This window comes from Aquarana catesbeiana, linkage group LG01 (genome assembly GCF_042186555.1).
Source record: "Aquarana catesbeiana isolate 2022-GZ linkage group LG01, ASM4218655v1, whole genome shotgun sequence".
Classification (NCBI taxonomy): Eukaryota; Metazoa; Chordata; class Amphibia; order Anura; family Ranidae; genus Aquarana; species Aquarana catesbeiana.
The window spans coordinates 817,657,830-817,678,706 of NC_133324.1; the positions used below are offsets into that span (position 1 = coordinate 817,657,830).

At 45.4% G+C, this 20,877-nt stretch overlaps 1 protein-coding gene across 2 annotated transcripts in view; it reads right to left on the bottom strand.

The window, feature by feature from the left end:
- PAICS (phosphoribosylaminoimidazole carboxylase and phosphoribosylaminoimidazolesuccinocarboxamide synthase) overlaps positions 1–20,877 on the bottom strand; it is a 114,019-nt gene that overhangs the window by 45,741 nt on the left and 47,401 nt on the right. For both annotated transcript variants that reach the window (XM_073608371.1, XM_073608379.1), the window contains 3 exons: positions 8,736–9,197; positions 7,539–7,607; positions 2,345–2,535 (listed from right to left, as the gene is read on the bottom strand). In XM_073608371.1, the coding sequence (XP_073464472.1) occupies positions 2,345–2,535; positions 7,539–7,607; positions 8,736–9,197 (722 nt within the window). The remainder of the gene's footprint in view (positions 1–2,344; positions 2,536–7,538; positions 7,608–8,735; positions 9,198–20,877) is intronic.

Genomic DNA, 20,877 nt, shown 5'->3' on the forward strand with positions numbered 1-20,877 from the left:
GAACTGCGAAAAGTACAGGGGTTTGTCCCAAAAGTCTCTTGTCGGTCCACTCTCTCAGAAGCCTGAGCACTTCCTACCTTTACAGATCCACTCTCAGGTTCACTACAAGAATTGGACATTTCCAAGGTGCTAAGATGCTACCTGAAAGCCACAAGTACCTTTAGAGCATCAAACAAATTGTTCATACTTCCTTGGGGCAGGAATAGAGGAAAGGAAGCTGCATCAAGAGCTATCGTCTAATGGATTTGCAAGCTGATCCAGAAAGTGTATAGGGCTAGAGGGATGGATCCTCCGGCGATGAAAGCCCTCTCAACTCAACGAGGGCAGTCTCTTCATCGTGGGAGACAAGGGCTAATGTCTCTCTAGATAACATTTGCAAAGCGGCCACTTGGTCATCCCCAAACACGTTCATGCGTCATTACAGAATTGATCCAGGGGCACTCACTTCAGTGGAGTTTGGAAGAAGGGCGATTGAGTCAGCTCTTGCGTTTCCTTAATAAAATTTTCTTTATGAGCATTACCCACCCTGTTAGCTATTTATTTTATCAGAGGTATGCTGCCATGGAGGCACCAGGAAAATAGAAAATTGTATCATACTTACCGTAATTTTCCTTTCCTGGTGCCTATCCATGGCAGCATACATGCCCTCCCATCGTTTTCAATATAATAGGAGAATGCTATTGGGGGGTATGATTGTCACTTTTATAATGTATTAACTATCCTGAGGGGAGGACTCCGGGGCGGAGCTTATCACAGGTATGCTACCATGGATAGGCACCAGGAAAGGAAAATTACAGTAAGTATGATACAATTTTCCGTTTTATTAGTAAGCATAACTTTATCTAATGCCAAAATAAGTATTTATCCAAATGATTTTTATACCATAAACTGTAGAGGGGCAAGTGTCAGCTAGCTGCTTAGGAATGAACGACATATTTGCCCATAGCAAATAAAACAGTTTTTGTTTTCCGACTGCTAGGGTATGCGCACAAGGCCCATTTTCATCAACACAAATAACAGCAATGCAAATTTATTGCCGTTTTTAATCCTTTTTAATAATTTTAATCTTTAATTCTTCTTTTAAACAATGCTTCCATATTTCATTCAGTCTTCATTCTTTTTTCAATCCTTTTTTCTAGCTGCTTTTTTTTCACTGGAAGATGCACAAACCTAAAAAAAAAAAAATTGAATGAAGACGGATTAAAAAAGGAATGAAAATGGAGACCTGCTTTCCACTTGTTGTAGGGGCCAGCAGGACAAAAACTGCAGCATGCTGCAGTTTTAAGGTATGAAAGAAAATGCAATGTACCAAAAACACATGGCTAACATTTAAGTGAAGAGACTGGCAAAAAAGTAACACCTGAATGAAGAAGCACTGTCCTTTCTGCTTTTAGTAGAAACACAAGGAATAAAAAGGATTAAAAACACAGTTATTAGATGGCAGGGTGCACATACCCTAAAAATATTTAAAAGGGAAACTGGAAAATGTTGTTTGTGATCCCTGATCCCCTGTGTAACTTCGAGGCCCCATAAGCACTCGCATTTCCCTATTTCACCTGTGGTATGGACATAAAATACAGCTGAAATAATCTACATTCAGTACCCCAAGCACTGTCAACAAGGCATCTAATCTCTCAAATCAGATAGTGGTTTTCTTATTTTGGGGGTCATCTGAAAATATTCCTGCCCTGTGCACAGAGATCTTAACCCACTCAATAGAGCACGGGAGGGTAGTAACTCCCGTCAGATTTTTTTACATCTGTGTTCCATTGGGGAGATTTCTCTTCACTTCTTGTCCCATAGCCACACAGGAAATGAGAAGAAAACCCTGCAAATTAAGGGAATTCCTTGGGGACCCCCAGGTCACCAGAACTAGTGTCCCCGATATTTCCCCTTTATTACTTTTCTGAGGACAACCCAAAATGTGGGATTTTCTTTTACTTTCACTTTCAATGATAATGGTAAACAGGACAAATAGAGAGGGTGAATCTCCTTAATGGGGGGCACAGACAAAAATAAAAAGTGACAGGTGTTCTAATCCCTCTCGTCTCTTTCCAAAACTATGAAAAAAGTTTTGCCTTTAGTTATGCTTGAAATGCAGTTCAGGAGTACAGATGTGATCCTGTTTTAAGTTTACAGTCACATGACAGTCAGAATAAAATACGTTTTACTGTGAAATGCTGCATGTCTGACAGTATCAAACCGTTTCCTTCTGACCATGCAGAGATCACATTGAAGTCATTAGCTCAGTCAGAAATGAACAATAAAAAGAAAATCTGCAGCATCAAAGTGCTTATGTAACCTGATCTACAGTTACATGTAATAACACATGGTAATATCTCACCTGGTCATTTACACTTGGCTGTCCTAATACACCGCCTGTTGGCTGAGGCTCCCAAGGACTGTTATGACTCTGAGGAGGACTGATCAGTTTTACTGCTAAAGGTATTTCACATGAGTTAGCAGAATCCTGATGTGACTGTTTTGTTGGCTTGTGAATCCATACCTGCTTCTTTTTATCTGGACAATGAAGTTCTATGAAAAAAATGTGCAGAAAAATTTGAAATTTCACACTCCGTTCTAACAAAAGATCATCAAGACTAGGGTCAGTTATGAAAAAGACATTATCCCAGTATGTCCACCTATAACAGTTATAAGTGGATTTTCATTTCATTCAATGACTGATTTTCTGAACCTGCTGGGGCCATCAGAGATCTCACTTCTGGATTTTTCATTCCAAATCATCTATCTTTTTGCTAAGTTAGTTTAGCATTCTGGGGGAGCTTAAAGGGGTTGTAAAGGTAAAAATTTTTTCACCTTAATGCATTCTATGCATTAAGGTGAAAAAACTTCTGACAATACCGCCGCCACCAGCCCCCCCCCGTTTTACTTACCTGACGCCTCGAAAGTCAGCTTTGCGTTCCCGACATCTATTCCTCCGCTCACCCTGGCCACTGATTGGCTACAGTGGATGGATTGGAAGCAGCGCAGCCATTGGCTCGCGCTGCTGTCAATCACATCCAATGATGCGGCGCACTGGGGGGCGGGGCCGAGTGATACAGTGAGCGGCTATAGCCGCCGGCTGTATCATGGGAGCGCGCCCGCAAGCACTAACCACCATGCGAGGGAGCTCGCATTAAGGTGGTTAATGCTTGCGGGGAGGAGCTGAAACAGCCGCCGAGGGACCCCAGAAGACCAGGTTCGGGGCCACTCTGTGCAGAACGAGCTGCACAGTGAAGGTAAGTATAACATGTTTGTTATTTTAAAAAAAAAAAAATTTTACCTTTACAACCCCTTTAACTAACGCTGGCCATACATGTTCAAGTTTCTTGTACAATTTTCTTTTAGATTTACCAAAAACCATATAATATGAGGTGAAAACTAAACAACACTTTCAATTGTTTCCAATTAGGCAGGCCCTTGCACTACATAGCTGAAGGTGAAAATTGTACAGAAAATTGTATGAAAATTGTATAATGTATGGCCAGCCTAAAAATGATGCACCCAGAATCTGGTGCAGCTGTGCATAGTAAGAAATCAGCTTCCAGGTTTTATTGTAATTTAATTTTAATTTACCAAGCTGAAGTTAGAAGCTGATTAGTTACTATGCACAGCTGCACAGATTCTGAGTACACCAGTTTTAGTAAATCTCCCCATGTCTTTGGCTGTTAGTACTAGATGACAGATGCAGATTTGTTCTCCAATGAAAGAAAGGCAGAGCAGTGGCGTTGCCTACAGCATTGTGACTGTTTATAGGGTAGTAGAGATAAACAATAATATGAACAAGATTAGAATGTCAGTTAAAGCTGAAAACTAAAAATTCTCCCCTGCAGTGGGGTTGCGTCTGCACTGCAAGGGTTGTCTGCTTGTTTAGTCTAGGGTATTGATCTCTAAACTGTGGCTCTTTGGGAAATATTTCATCCTCTGACACCAACAATGGGGCATGATTACCCCCACTGACACCAACAAGGAGCACAATTCCTCCCAATGAAACCAACGATAGGGCACAATTCCACTCAGTGACACCAAAGATTGGGGCACGATTCTTACCACTCAATGACACCAACGATGTGGTACAATTCCTCTCACTGACACCAAAGATGGGGCATTTGTTTACTGATGCCGGTGTTCTGTCGAGAAGTGCCCCCCATCGAATAGTGCCCAGTAGGTACTGCGCATGTGCCGTACAGAACAGCACAACAGCTGATTTGCCGATCAGCTGGGGTGACATAACCACGCCGCATGCAGTGGTTACTCATGGGAGATACCATTTCACAGGCACAATTTAAACCTATACAAACAGTGGGGGAGACCGTAGTTCTCAGATTGCGCATCGCTGCTGATGGAGGGCAGCTAGTGGTTGTGTTGAAGAGCTGGTTTTGTCTGTGTTGCAACCCGCTCTTTCACACAAAACCGAACGTTCAACACAGCAAACCCGCCCTGCTACACAGACACAACCGGACCATCAGCGCACTTTAAAAAGACCCGCAACAGCGAGGCACAATGTGAGAACTATGGTCTCCCCCTGCTGTTTTTTATAGGTTTCAATTGTGGCCGTGAAATGGTATCTCCCATCGAGAGATGCCTCCTACGATGTGCGCTTGCGCCCTGGTCACGTCACTCCAGCTGATCAGCAAATCAGTTGAAGTGCGGCTCCGTCCTGCGCATGCGTGGGCACTATTCGATGGGGGGCACTTCTCAACAGAACGGGACATTTTCTACTTCAATGGTCATAATCCGGCCCCCAACCCCCCCCCCCCCCCCCCAAGTTTGAAGGACAGCAAACTGGCCCTTTGTGTAGAAAGTTTGGAGATCCCTGGTCTACGGGTCTTTAAGAGCAATTGTTCTTACTCAGTCCTCTGTTCCCCTGACAGGTGGCGACCCTCCATGCAGTGGACTGTCCCTCAGCCTCCTCATGTCCAATACAGGGATTTAGATCCTGCATCGGTCTTGACATCAGGACTGTAGACAGCCAAAGCATTGGGGAGAAGCTAAAGGGACCAGTCTAGCAACCATAGGAACCTGTAGGAGCAGAGAGTTAAATAAATAAATCTACTTTTCCATGCCCGCTAGACCTAAACGAGCTGTTAAAGGTTGCAGTACAGATGCAGTCCCACTGCAAGGGAGAATTTTTAAGTGTCCTAGAGTACAGCTTTAACACCAGAAGAGATATACAGTTTCTTATGGGTTTTTTATGGTGTATATTTTACTGAACTGAATCTTGGAACTCTTTTGTAATTTGGCCTGTCAGCATCTTAACTGTATTAATATCAACTGTAACATAATAAAGAACCACTCTTGTAATAAATATTGTACTCTTATAACTTTGCGTGATTACGTTTCAAATGATTAAATTCACTATATGATTTTTTTTTTTTAAGAAATTTTTTTTTCCCCACACTTACTGTATATGCAAACCAAGGTGTTAAAACACCTTTAAAAGAAAAAGGCAGAACAAAAAAGATAGTAATGGTTTATCTCAACCCCGTTACTTTATTTTGTTGGTCTGCAGATAAATGGTGAGAAAAATTTGCCATATAATTCGTCTCTTGTAGTCCACTGAAGGGCAGGGAAGGTCTTTAACCTTCGGTTAACATTGCTGCCTATAGAAGAATTTGAACACTGGAAAAAACTGTAGGCCAGTCCAGGATAACCTCTCCTACCAGCATGCCTTAATTTGTAGCAAAGCAGTGAAGCCAAGAGCATGATCATTAACACAGAGGAATGATCCCAACAGGTTTGCATCTTTCATGAGGATCCTCAAAAAAGACAGGAAGGAAGGACCCCAAAGCCTGGGACACCTATGCCTTGGCAACAAACAAACTGGTATATCCAGAGACCCAATCACTTGTCCCACAATGACAGAATGTTGCATTGCAGAGGTCTGGAATGAAACTAGACAAATGGAACTGTCTCAAATGATGCAACCATCAGGACCTCATGCAGGAGCAGAGAGTCTGACAGCTTCTGGTCTGGAGAGTTCAATTCTCAGACCTGAGTGCCTTAAGTTTCTCCTCTAAAAGGAACACTCCAACCTTAGCTGTGTCCAGGATGAGACCCAGATTCTCCAGATATGTCAGTTCCAGCAGCAATTTCTCAAGGTTCAGGCTTCATCCGAACTGCTGTGATGTCTAGATGGTCAAAGCTACGTTGTCTGACAGAGCTGAAGCTGACTGTTGCCTCAATAGGAGGTCATCTAGGTATATCACAATGAGGATGCCATGAAAGAGCAGCAAGACTAGTAAAACTTGAGGTGCAAATCAGAGGCTGAAAGGCAAGGTGCTGCAAGGGACCCCATAGCAATGCATAGGATGGGTGAACTGGCGCTGCAGGGACCCCACAGCAAAATATAGGAATCACTGCTTCTCCACTGGAGCCGTTGTTGACACCTTAAACAAGAATACTAAGGAGAACTCATTGGAGATCTGTTATTCTGTATGGTAATACAGGAAGGTTGGAGGTGAGAAAACAACAATTAGATTAGTCTTCAATACAACAGAGCTGAAGGAAAAAAAATGAAGGCATGCTGGTAGTAGGAGGGGATATCCTGGGTTGGCCTACAATTTTTTTTTTTTGCCTATAGTAAAAGTAAAAGAATAAAAAAGTGCTAGAAAAAAAATTAGATTAGTCTTTAACACAACAGAACTGAAGAAAAGAATGTTCATACTCCCTAAGGCACCAGCAAAAAAAGGAGACATGCATGTAATAGGAGGGGTTATCCTGTGTTGGCCTACAGTTTTTTTGTTGTTTGTCAGTGAAAAATCCTCATGTAGACAACAGGGTGATTTACTAAAACTGGAGAGTGGAAAATCTGGTGCAGCTGTGCATAGAAACCAATCTGCTTCCATTTTTTTGTCAAAGTTTAAAGTATATCTAAAGGCAAAACTTTTTTTTTTAAGGTTTTGGATAAAGTGACAAGGGATTAGAATACCTGTTAATTTTTATTGCTGTATGTGCCCCTGTTTTATCCTCTCTATTTGTCCTGTTTACCATTATCATCGAAAGTGAAAGCAAAAGAAAACCCCACATTTTGGGTTGTCCCCAGAAAAGTAAAAGAGGGGGAATCTTACATCTGGGAGTCCCCAAAGAATTCCCTTAGTTTGCAGGGATTTTCCCTCACTTCCTCTTTGGCTTTGGGACAGGAAGTGAAGAGAAAGTACCGCAATGCGACTCAGATGGTGAAAAAAAAAAAAAAAAAAATCGGACAAAAGTTTTGTCTATAGTTCTACTTTAAAACTTAACAACTTAGGAGCTGATTGGCTACCATTCACAGCTGCACCAGATTTTGCACTCTCCAGTTTTAGTAAATAAACCCTAGTATGACCTGGGAGTTAAAGACTTCCTGGGTCCCTCAATGGGCTAGAAAGAAAAATAAATAAAACCATGTGAAAGAGAAAAAATAAATCAGTATACTGAATAATAGAATTACATGTATTAACCACATATAGTTTTTATAATACAACATATTTTGCAATAGTGATCCTTTAAGCATTAGAATAGGTGTTGATCAATATTAAAACAACTGAAACTTGTCTCACCATTGGGGGAGGTTTTTCGCTTTAGTGCAGATAATGCTTGATTACTGAGCGTCACTAAACTTTCTTCTTCTGTTAAAATAGAAGAACAGATCTGAGAAATACAGGATTTACAGATCAAATGTTGTGAATGAGATCAAAAAGACAAGTAAAAGTCTGTACCAAATCAAAGTGACAGCAGGAGCAACACTCCTTCAGGAGAAAGAATGGGATGGACAAGCCACTGCCACAACTGGGAGAAGATACGGACCTACGCTTTTCAGAAGTGGCATAGGAGCCTGGGCTGAAGACTGGGTTCTCTACGAATTGCTTATCTACTTGCATTTTATCTACTAAATACGTTTCTCCCACAAATGTTTAGTTCACAAAAATAAATATTGTACAGGTGCTAAACTGCAATTATTGCTAGTAGCCGTTATAGCCGTCCCTGCCAGGAGAACACAATGGCTTAGTGGGAGGGATACCTCCATCAACACTGACTGTGTTGATGGGGGAAACAAGTGATTTTCTTTCCTTCAACCACCGTCTATGGCTGGCCTTTAGTCTTTTAATGTGTAGCGATCCCCCTAATCACTTTGAACAGTGTAATCTTCTCCCAGCTTAAATGATTAGTAATCAGTTACAGAGATTTATTTTTTACATGTGGTGATCAGCACTGCTGCCACTCCCAAGTACTTCTTATCTTGCTCTTGTACATGGCCTGATTGGCAAAAGGGAAGCCTAATGCCCCGTACACGTGATCAAACATCCATGGATTTTTTACGATGTTGGCTCAAACTTGTCTTGCATACACACGGTCACACAAATCTTGTCGGAAATTCAGAACGTTAAGAACGCGGTGACGTACAACACATACGACAAGCCAAGAAAAATGAAGTTCAATAGCCAGTGCGGCTCTTCTGCTTGATTCTGAGCATGCATGGAACTTTGTGCGTCGGAATTGTGTACACACGATTAGAATTTATGACAACGGACTTTGCTGTCGGAAAATTTGAGATCCAGATCTCAAATTTTGTGTGACGGAAATTCCGATGGAAAATGTCCAATGGAGCCTACACACGGTCGGAATTTCCGACAACAAGCTCCCATCGAACATTTTCCGTCGGAAAATCCGACTGTGTGTACGGGGCCTTGCTTGCAAATCTGAAGCTGCATATGGCTGAGCTTCTTTGATGCAGCCCAAATAAATATTATATTTACCTGAGAGGTTCTCTGCTCCACTAAATGATCTGGACTCCTCTAGACAGATTGCTTGGTTTGGGACACTACCACATGCTTCATTTTCAGCAACCTGTGCTGTAACTTTTGGAAGATGTCGCAATATGTGATCAATCTGATTGAAGAATTTTACTGTTTGTCTCATTGTACGTTGGTTTTCATTGTTTTCGTCTTTTTGAATGCAATGATATTCGTATTTTAGGTTCTTGTACTTTCTTCTGCACTGCTTCCAGTCTCTGTTGATCCCATACTCCATCAGTCTAAGTGAGATCTCTTCAAAGACCTGTTTGTTCCTGAAGGTGCCATCCAGCCGACGGGATATCATCTCATCTGACCAGATGTGCAGCAGAGATTGGACTTCATAATCGCTCCAGTTCCTGCCCCCTCCTGTGTCATTTGGAGTCACTATTCTGAAGTCATTGTCAGGATCATCTGGGGTATCATCTGGATAAATAAAGGATGATACAGGAGTTACAGGTGAATATACACTAGTACTTTGGACACCAATATCAGCATGTACCACTCGTTACTCAGTTTGTATGATATTTTTGAATATGGGAGGTGTGGTTACACTACATTTTCCACAGCTCTTAGTGTTGCCCCAGGGAAACCACTTGTTTGCTTTTATTCCTCTTTAATTGCTCCATTTAAGGTTTGAACCTAATAGGATGCTAAGAAGCAATTCAGAACATTCTTTTGAGAAACTATGCAGGGTTAAAGTGGTTGTTAAGCCACTCTGACTAGTTTATATCATCCGCTCTGGGTCCTAATGATGTGTCCCCCTGTGTGTGTGATTTATAAAAAAAATGCTGATTATACCTCATTTCAGAGCGCCGATCTGCGCTCACGTGACCGGCCAGCTCTCTCTTCTCCCTCTCTGATAGCTGCAGCAGGTGGGGCGGAGATTCCCCCACTGACTTCAGGCAGGACAAGGAGAGGAGGAGAGAGCTGGCCGGTCACGTGAGCGCGATCGGTGCTCTGAAATGACGTATAATCAGATTTTATTTTATAAATCACACACACAGGGGGTCACAGCATTAGGACACAGAGTGGATGGTATGAAAATACCATACTGTTTGTTTCAGCAGCAGGAGGGGCAGGGGCTGGCACTGTCACAAGCTGACAGGTAGGGAGGGGAAGGGGGAGAGCAAAGAGGAGAGTAGACAGGAGAGAGCGGCTGACGGAGGAATGTAAACTGACCACAGTGTCAGGGCACAGCACCCATGATGAACCGTGGTCAGTTTACAGAGGGGAAGGCATAGCCAGGCAGGATCAGCCAGGTATTCCAGGTGATACAGGGGGCCAAATTACACAGCACAAGCACTGTGCTGTATAACATGCTTTAAAGGGACGGGATCCAGGAATGCTTTAAGGATGATTGCTACAATATCAATGTATAGGAATGTAGGAGTCGAGGCAGTCAACAGCATGTAAAAGGAAGATGGCACTGAGCCCCACTTCACAGTGGTGTCCTGGCATGGTGTGTAGAAAGACGTCACTCTCCTCCTGGTAGACTTATTGTACCTATGGGTGAAGTGACACTGCTGCTTTGCCTAAAACCAAGCAAGACCTGTCAAAACTGTGGTAGGGGAAGTGGAAAATGCTACCATCAAGGCCCATGGAGACCTTTAATAAGCCATCAGAGGACTAAGGCTAAAAATAAATATTCATTTTTGAAGGGCTGGTTTGGCTGAAACGATTATAGGGGGCATTCTGGAAAAAGGGTCACACTTCTCTCTCCCTTCACTAAAAGTAGCTTCCACAGTTTTCCAACCAACAAATTCGGCCTTTTTCAAACCTGCACTGAACTGAAAGTTGGAAGATGATCGAAGGCTAAAGGGTAACTCAGACAGTTCCTCTTTTAAAAGATTAAGGCTCGGTTCACATTGGTACGATGTGGGAAACCCTGCAAATCCACTGCGGTTACCGCATCGCACCTGACTCACAGGCAGTTCATACTGCCCTATGCGAACCGCTGGGAGTGTCAATACAAAGTTAGTGACACCCCCCAGATCGGTTCGCATATCTCAGTGCGAACTGTCAATTCGGACAGGAATTGGATCGCATAGGTGTGAACACAAAAAAAAGGGTCCTGCACGACTTTGTTTCCGAATGCGATGTGAATTCAGCCAAGCATACAATCTGTATGGCTGAGTTCGCATCGCACAGATATCGCATGTGATTTGCAGTGCGTTGCGAATCACATGCGATGTCTGACATACCACCAATGTGAACCCGGTCTAAAGGATTACCTTTACCAAAAAACTGCCTATGCAGATAAGGGGCATCTGTAGATAAAATCAAACTATGCATCTTTGACTAAAGTTGAATATTGCCCTTGTTATAGGTGTAGGACATTTACGTACAGTACCTCCTGAAGCCTGACTGGAATACTCCTAGGACATTGCTAGGATGTTGCTAAGAGAGGACTAGTCATTACTGCTCTCTTCCACTATTACAGGAGTGAGCTCTGAAACGCTGAGCTCAAGGCCTACTGCATCAGGGGAATGAAAAAACATGTGAGGGGGTTTGAATCAGAGAATGAGCTCACAGCTGTGATGATGGAGGCGAGCACCTGAACACTTAGTAACTAGCACTCTGAAAATACTGTGAGAGGGAAGGATACTTTGTTGCAGTAGTGGCTTCAGTAAAGGAACCCTCAACTGGCTCACTGGAAATCTAGGGAAGGGTGGGTCTCTACTCCAACCTGAAGAGTTTTTTAAGACTACTGCCCCTAGGTGGATTAGGTATCTAGGGCTTTTTGACCTTTCCTGTCTCTTTTGTTTTCATGTGGTGCATATATTGCCGTTACTCTCTTGGTTTTCTTAAGAGACCCTGATACCACTGTAATTGCGCTTTTAGTTTGCTTGTTTTTGCTTGTCTGCAGGCTAAAGTCACAGATAGTTATGCAACGTATACTAAAAATTACAAAAAACCCAAAAGTATGTAATGTCCAGCCAATGCTATTAAGCAGTTATCGTTTAAAACTTCCATGTAAAAAGACCTTCTGTATGGTAATACCCCCTGCATCTTCTACTCCATGCACCAACCTGGAATAGAAGGGCTGAATTATGCACTATTACTATGAGCAAGAAGAAAAAAGCAAGGCCTTAAGAAAGGATATCCAAGTACTGTTTTCCTGTTGGAGAAGACCTGTTGGCTCCTCCACATTATTCACACTACCTTGGGTATGCCAGAAAAAAAAAAAAGGGAAGAAATACGGAGAGGGACACTTTTCCTGCATGACCAGATTTATGGCAAGATACAAGAGGACCTGTTATCCAAGAAGATGTATGTTATATATTTTTGTTAGGACAAAAATAAATTATATATTTATTATTATATACAGTATATCATGCACAAGTGAACAGGTACCAGGGAACAGTCCAAGGAGGTTTGTCCTGTAAAGAAAAAAGTACTAACTATATCAAGATGTGCTCGCCACTAACGAAAATAAACTTAGGTCAGTTCCTGACTAACAGGAACACTGACCCAGTGTTTTTTAGTGTTCTGTCTGCACTATGTTCATGTAAATCTGGGAAACAGAAGCTTCATGCTGGAAAGCCCAGGAAACACAGATCTTGTAGAGTGTGCCTTGACTGGAAAGAGTAGAACCGTATCCTTAAAGTGATTGTAAACGATCACCTTGTAAAACAAACCATTCAGTTTAAAATAGAAATTAAGGCAAAACATTTTTGTATAGATATAAAAAAAAAAAAACATTATAAATGCCTTGTTTCCCTTTTTTATAAGTGATCACATCCTCTCTGTTCTCAGCTGCATACTAAAGCTCAGGGAGGAGACACAGCAGCACACTGACCTTCCCTGTGAATGGCTGTGCAGTGGGGACATGTGAGGAAAAGTCTGATCATTGCAGGAGAGTACACTGAATTTCCAGCATAGCTAGAGAACTAACCACAGTGTGTTCTCCTGCTTAGTGTGGTCAGTTTTTAATAGGAAAGCAAAGGCACTAGCAGGAACATCAGGGATTTCACATAAAGGAAGCAATACAAAGAGAACAGGATGCTTTCTCATACAAGTACATGGTGCAGCAGGCACATATCAGGAATATGAAATGTTGGGGTAACAAATGCTTTAAAGGGGTTGTAAAGGTTCAGGTTTTTTCACCTTAATGCATCCTATGCATTAAGGTGAAAAAACATGCGACAATACCGGCCCCCCCCATTTTACTTACCTGAGCCCGTTCACCTGCTGCGCTCGCCCGCGATTTCCTCTTCGCCGCTCAGCCTGGCCGTTGATTGGCTAGAGTGGATGGATTGAAAGCAGCGCAGCCATTGGCTCGCGCTGCTGCCAATCACATCCAATGATGCGGCGCGCCGGGGGGCGGGGCAGAGTGATACAGTCAGCAGCTTGTTAAGGATAAGAAAGGGGAACTTACAGTACAAGACGGAATCTAACTTGGACACTTGCCTAGCAGTGATAATGCCAATGAGGAATGCTATCTTATGAGGTAGAGTAGACAAGGGAATACCTCTGATAGGTTCAAAAGGCATTTTCTGAAGAGCCTGGGGAACGAGTTGAGATCCCACAAACTCAACGGAGATTGTACAGGAGGAACTATGTAAGTTACATCTTGTGCAAAGGCATTTACTAGGGAATGAGGGGCAATCAGCCTTTGAAATAAGAGCCATTATTTGTCCCTAATGGTATCCAAAGCAAATTGTTGATCCAGGTTGGATTGTAGAAAAGTTGGGGTCTGTCCCATGGTTTAGTTCTTGTGATTAAATTTTCTAACCTTGCACCAGGCAAAGTACTCTTTCCATGTAATATGATATATCTTGCGTGGCCTCTTAGCTTTCAGGAGCATAGAAATTACTGATTCAGAAAGACACCCCTCCCTCACGGGACCTAGGCTTCAACAACCATGCTGTCAAGGCCAGGGACTGTGAAAACCGAGTTGCCCTTGGAACAGGGGATCTGGGTAATTTTGAAGGGTCTCTGGGGTAAGATCTGTTGAAGTTGAAGTACCACAGTCTCCTGGGCCAAATCAGTGTGATGACAATCACCAAAATTCCCTCGATCTTGATCCTGTGGTGCAGACAAGGAAAGAAAGAAATGCATAGATCAGGTTATATTAACCCCATCGATCAGTATACCACTCAGCTTTTACCAGTGGATCCTTGCACTTGGAGACAAATTTGTGCAGTTTGTTATTGATCTTGGAGGCTAGGAAGTTCACATCCAGTGTTTCCACCTGCGATACTGTACAGGTCTTGGAAGACCCTTGGGTAAAGATGGAGCAGGTTAGAGCAGGCCAAGAGATAACTGAATCTAATAATACAATATCAGGCAGAAGCATAGCCCAGACAAGCCGGGTTACACATGAGTAGATCAGAGTCCAAAATGGTACAGAATCAAAGTGGAGTGTAGGATGACTGGGTCAAGCAAGAGCACACCAGGTAGCATCTGCTATCACGAGTACCGGTGGTGTGTGGAACAGGTGCTTTAGACATAGGCAGTGGGGAGCTGGCCAATCACTGTTGTTTCCAGGTAAAGTGAGTTGTACTTTTTACTGACACTTCAACTAAGTACGCCAAACTGACAGGTTAGTCCAGGAAACCTCCTTAGGCTGTGTCAGGAGAAGTGTCAGGAGAATCTTCCAGATTCCAGGGTTTGACTAGCCAAAAGACATCCTGGTCCAGGGTCCCAGGTGGAATTAGTATGTCCATTGACTAACTTCTTATACCACGTAACCAGAAAGTTGAGCTGTAACGGCCTGGAGAGTAAATAGGCAAATCGGACAGGGCTGTTTCCTCTGCATTAGGGATCGAACGGGTTTGCACATACTAAGGCAACTTAAACATACCAAGTATATATTTTGGTTAATCAAAACATCATTTGCAGTAGCAGGGGGTGTTATGTGGCCGAAGGTAACATTATCACTGATAAGCAGTAGCAAGAACAAACCGAGATAATAACTAAGACGGTGACCCTTGCAATGAAAGCAATGGCAGGAAACTAACACTGAAAAGCCAAATAGACAGTGTTAAGTGCATGTGACAGAGCTGTTTTTTTTTTTTTAATCGACTAATTTTGATTAATTATAATGCACATACGGATCCAACTACTTTTAGCTGATCTCCTTGCATTGCAACTCTGCATTAATCAGTGGTAAATGTGGTATACACTATATACGGCGTCACCCTACAGTGTATTTAAATAGCACCGTTGTTATGGCAACGGCCAAAGCCGGACATATCGGGGCATGGCTAGGACGTCACACATCAATCAAAAGCAAGCGCCGCCATCATGGCAACAGCAGAAGCCAATCCACACGGCAAAAATATCACAGCTTATCAGCCTCTAAGGACAACAATGTTAAAAACGGATGTTATCAAATTTGCCTACACTTAGCTCACTGAATGATCCCAGTTAACCACATCTATATTTACCATCACTGTCCAGGCTGTCCGGTGACGTCACGGACATCGACGTCACCGGACTCCTCCCCCCTTCCCTTCATTAGCAGACGGAGGCACTTGGGGAAGGGGGAAGGAGTATTTCCGACGGAACTCCCTGAAGACCCAGAAGCCGGCGGAGAGGTGAGTACCGCTCAAAAAAATTAACGATTAATCGAGGAATTAATCGTTAATTTCCGCAGCCCTAAAAAAAAAAAAAAAAAAAAAAAAGAGGAAAGACATCCACCCTCCTAAGGAACCAATATAGCCCTAAAATTATAAAGCTATATATTCCAAACTGCATAAAGATAGTTGAATGTCATCAGTGCAGTGTATGGCAACTATGGTTTCCATGAAGTAGATTTATGGACTGATAAAACGAAACAACCACATTAAGAGGAGGTGGGCTAAAAGGAACACAAATGTGGGGGCTTTTGTTTTCTTTAGGCCTACCTAAAGTGACCATCCCAACTTCGAAGCCTATAAATGCATTTTAAGCTTGCTGCCAGACCATAATAATAACAACCATATAACCCATTTGTATCAGTGTTTAACATAACCTGCATGTGAATCCAATACACTAAAGAAGCGTAACAATGAAATATGACCAAAGTCTCATGCTTACACCACATGACTGTAGTACATTAGGGATTTGTTACGGCATCACCATGAAAATGACATTTTCATTCATGTACAGACCCAGGGACTGGAAGATCAATGGGCATTTTACAAATACAAAAGCAGAATAGGGGCTTGTTCCCATGGCTTTCCCTGTTTCATTTAGATGTGGACATAGTGGAGGAAAGATTCAGAGGAAAACAAAAGTGCATACAAAGCAGTTGCTCTCTATGTATATACAACAGGCCTGTGCATAACCTAAAAACTGCTTGGAGACCAAGCTCACAGTCACACACTCGGACTTGTACTAAAATCTCGCTATACATGAGGTCACGAAGATCCAGTTCCATAAAAATTGGATAAGAATGTATCAACTAATGAATACTGAATCAATTTGTCCACATACAGTACACGTATCTTCCATATGGATATAACATCGGACTGCACTGTTTGTTTCATGCTGGGTGCGGCAAGGCTGTATGTACATACAATCTAACCACAGAAAAATTGAATTACAATTTATGGAGGTCCGATCAGTAAAAATTTCTTCCAGTAAAGGTCCGAATCGCATGATTCATCCAATCCTCCCATCCCCCATATCATAATAGCGTTCTTACATCAGTGTCCTCAGTCCCCCAGCATATCACAATTATCCCCGCCCCCTTTACATCACAGACTCTCAATTCACAGTTCCCCCCTTCACAGTAGTGTTCTGAACCCCCCTTCACCCCCCCCCCCACAGCCATGTCCTCTACCTCCCCTTACATCCCCCAACAGCCATGTCTTCTACCCCCCTTCACACTCCCCCCCCCCCCCACAGCCATGTCCTCTACCTCCTCACACATCCCCCCGCAACCATGTCCTCTACCCGCCTTTACAACCCCCCCTCCCTCCATGTCCATTTCCTCTTCCCCATTTCACATCCCACCACAGCCAAGTCCTCTACCCCCCCCTCCCACCCTCCCCTCCCCCCTAAAGCCATGTCCTCTACCCCCCTTCACACACCCCCACAGCCATGTCCTCTACCTGCCCTCACATCCCCCCGCAACCATGTCCTATACCCCCCTTTACATCCCCCACAACTATGTCCTCTACCTCCCTTTACACCCACCCCCTCTTGTTCATGTCCTCTACCTCCTCTCACATCCCCCCACCCCCACAGCCATGTCCTCTATCTACCCCCCTTCACACCCTCCCCCCCCCCCCCACAGCCATGTCCACTACCCCCTCAGATCACCCCTACAGCCATGTCCTCTACTCCCCTCACATCACCCCTACAGCCATGTCCTCTACCCCCTTAACACACCCCCTGCCCCCCACAGCCATGTCTTCTACCTCCCTTCCCTCCACAGCCATGTCCTCTAACCCCCTTCCCTCCACAGCCATGTCCCCTACCCCCTTAACACCCCCCTCCCCCCACAGCCATGTCCTCTTCCTCCCTCCCCTCCACAGCCATGTCCTCTACCCCCCTTCCCTCCACAGTCATGTCCCCTACCCCCCCTCTTCCCCCCACAGCCATGTCCCCTTCCCCCCCAGCCATGTCCCCTACTCCCCCCTTCCCCCACAGCCATGTTCTCTACCCCCTTACCCCACCCACCCCCAGCCATGTTCTCTACCCCCCCTTCCCCCCCAGCCATGTCCTCTACCCCCCTTCACACCCTCCTCCTCGCCCCCACAGCCATATCCTCTACCCCCTCACATCACCCCTACAGCCATGTCCTCCACCCCCCTCACATCACCCCTACAGCCTTGTCCTCTACCCCCTTAACACACCCCTTGCCCCCCCACAGCCATGTCCTCTACCCCCCTTCCCTCCAAAGCCATGTCCTCTACCCCCCTTCCCTCCACAGTCATGTCACCTACCCCCCCCTCTTCCCCCCACAGTCATGTCCCCTACCCCCCTCTTCCCCCCACAGCCATGTCCCCTACTCCCCCCTTCCCCCACAGCCATGTCCTCTACCCCCTTACCCCACCCACCCCCAGCCATGTTCTCTACCCCCCCTTCCCCCCCAGCCATGTCCTCTACCCCCCTTCACACCCTCCTCCTCGCCCCCACAGCCATATCCTCTACCCCCTCACATCACCCCTACAGCCATGTCCTCCACCCCCCTCACATCACCCCTACAGCCTTGTCCTCTACCCCCTTAACACACCCCTTGCCCCCCCACAGCCATGTCCTCTACCCCCCTTCCCTCCACAGCCATGTCCTCTACCCCCCTTCCCTCCACAGTCATGTCACCTACCCCCCCCCTCTTCCCCCCACAGTCATGTCCCCTACCCCCCTCTTCCCCCCACAGCCATGTCCCCTACCCCCTTCCCCCCCACAGTCATGTCCCGTACCCCCTTCCCCCCCAGCCATGTCCCCTACTTCCCCCTTCCCCCACAGCCATGTCCTCTACCCCCTTACCCCACCCCCCCAGCCATGTTCTCTACCCCCCTTCCCCCCCCAGCCATGTCCTCTACCCCTCTTCACAAAACAGCCATTTCCTCTACCCGCCCCCTTCACATCACCCCCTCACCCATATCCTCTGCCCACACACAGAGCCATGTTCTCTGTCTTCTCTGGTAGTATCGCCAAAATGCATACATCTTACCATGTACTAAACACAAAGCACTCCTCTCCAGGTACTCCACGTTTCATTCCACTAAAAGCTAACAACAAGCTGGACTACTTCCAATACTGCACACAGTTAAGAGGATGCAGAGACTTCCACACATTTCTGGACAGCGGGCGACACAACATTGGAAGAGAGGCGGGAGCTGCCTCTCTTCCAATGTTAATTTTAACTGTTAATTTTTCAAGTTACCCACCAGGTGATTGGTTGCTAGGACGCAGGGCAGTCGGAGCAACCAATCACCAGCTTGTTGATAAGAAAGATTAACCCCCCACGTGAAGTGGGAAGATGCATCCCACTGGAACTTTGCTCCTGTGCCAACGCATCAGTACTGACACAGCCTTCATCCTGCTCTCTGGACCAGGTTCTCTGCCCAGGGGCTCCCCAAGATCCTCCTCCATCTCAGGGTGAACCTCGGATGGGCCTCCCTAGGACCCGTTACTCAAAATCAGGTCCAAAGGCTCCTCGTACCCCCCAGCCGGCGGCTACCTCGTCTGCACGACGGTCCGTGGTTGGGATGGCGGCCGGTGCGCACACAGCTGCGGAGTCGGGCGCGGCTGTGGCCCCCACAGGAGCGGAGATCCTGGCGGCCATTACATCCTGCAAGGAAGCCCTGACAGCTAAGTATGACTTCTTGACAGTGGATGTCGGTCTCATCAGCCAGGATATGGACAAATTTCGGTCCCACATTACGGAAGTGGAGGACAGGGTCTCCACGGTGGAGGAGATGGTCCGGTTGCACTCCAGAGAGGTGAGGGCCCTGCAACTCCAAGTGAAAGCGCTCCAGGAGCGTGCACTAGACACAGAGTACCGCCTCAGGCGGAACAACATCCGCATACTTGGATTGCCTGAGAGAGCTGAGGGCCCTAGACCCGCTGAGTTTACTGAACAGTTACTGTCCACTCTGTTCATCCTGGGTAATTTTCGTAATGGAAGGAGCCCACAGGGTCCCGCCGCTCCCCCCGAGACCTGGGGCCCCTCCGCGCCCCTTCCTGCTGTGGCTGTTAAATTACCGTGTTTGGGATCGCATCCTGGCAGCGGCATGTGCCATGCCTGAAATTAAATACGAGAATACCGGGCTGTTCTTTTTCCCGGATTTCTCTCAGGAAGTACAACAACGCCGCAAGTCCTTTACTGACGTGAGACGCCAGCTCAGAGAAAAGGGAATACGCTTTGGCCCTTTGTATCCCAGCAGGCTGCGGATCACTGATGGTGACAACACTCGTTTCTATGACACCCCGGAGGCTGCGGCGGCGTGGCTGGATACTTGCTAACTACATACAGCCGAGGAACCATGGTCGAGTACATCCAGCAGGGAGCAGCTCAGTATCACTTTCCCCTTCAACAGGATTGTTTCCTGGTAACTCCCAGCATTACCCACTCTCTGTCTCCAGTCCTTTTCTCCCTGCTACATTCCAACTTTGTCCTAATTGAATGTCAGATATTTTTTGCTGGCTAGACTGCAGCTCACTCCTGCCTGAGGAACTCCAACAGCTACCACTGAATCACCCCACCTTTGATCAGAAGAGACCCCTGTTGTCCCCTGTTTCCCTCCCCACACTTTGGATCCCCCTCCCTGAGCCAAGACGGACCTCTCCGGGGAGTGCTTCATCCACCTCCGGCCCTGAGGCCCAACTTCTAGGGGTCCCTGTGACCTAAGGATTCTATGTTTTTTTCAGTTATGGGACAAAACCCTGCATCAGTTTTTATGGTTCTCTGGCCTATTTTTTTGGCCTCTGAGCTGGGTATGTATGATGTCTGGGTAGGGTGTTATGTGTTCTGGGGAGAGGGGTTTCTCTGTTTTGAAGATATGGATACACAATGTGCTGCTGAAATGCTTCGTTGGTCTCTGAACCCAATGAATATATGTGCCAATATTGGGTTTACTTACATCTGTTGGGTTGTTAGGCTCATCCTACTCCTGTTCCCCCCTGGTGTTCCATGATGGCTCCCTCAGATGCTGAGCTACTGACCATTTTGTCGTGGAACGTCAGGGGGCTTAACTCCACATACAAACGATCACTGTTATTCCAATATTTAAAACTGAATAACCCCAACATAGTGCTGTTGCAGGAGACGCACTTAACTGGTAGCAAGGTTCTGGCTCTGAAAAAGCCCTGGGTGCAAAGGGCACTTCATGCGACCTATTCCTCGTATTCTCGAGGGGTGTCTATACTGATCAGCAAATGAGTTCCATGTGTAATTCATGATGTTCATTTGGATCCCCAGGGGAAATTTGTTATGGTAGTGTTGAGCATTTATAACAAGAAATATGTCATCGTGAATGTCTATCTGTACACACTCTATGAGAGGCTGGCTCCGCATTGCCCAGCGTATGTTCTGTTCATGGTAGATTTTAATGCTACACTGTCCCGTGACCTAGATAGGCCTTCCCCTCAATCTACTTTTAATCCTGATCTCGGAACGTGGGCTTCACCCCCATGATAGAATGTACTCCTACTTTTCGACCAC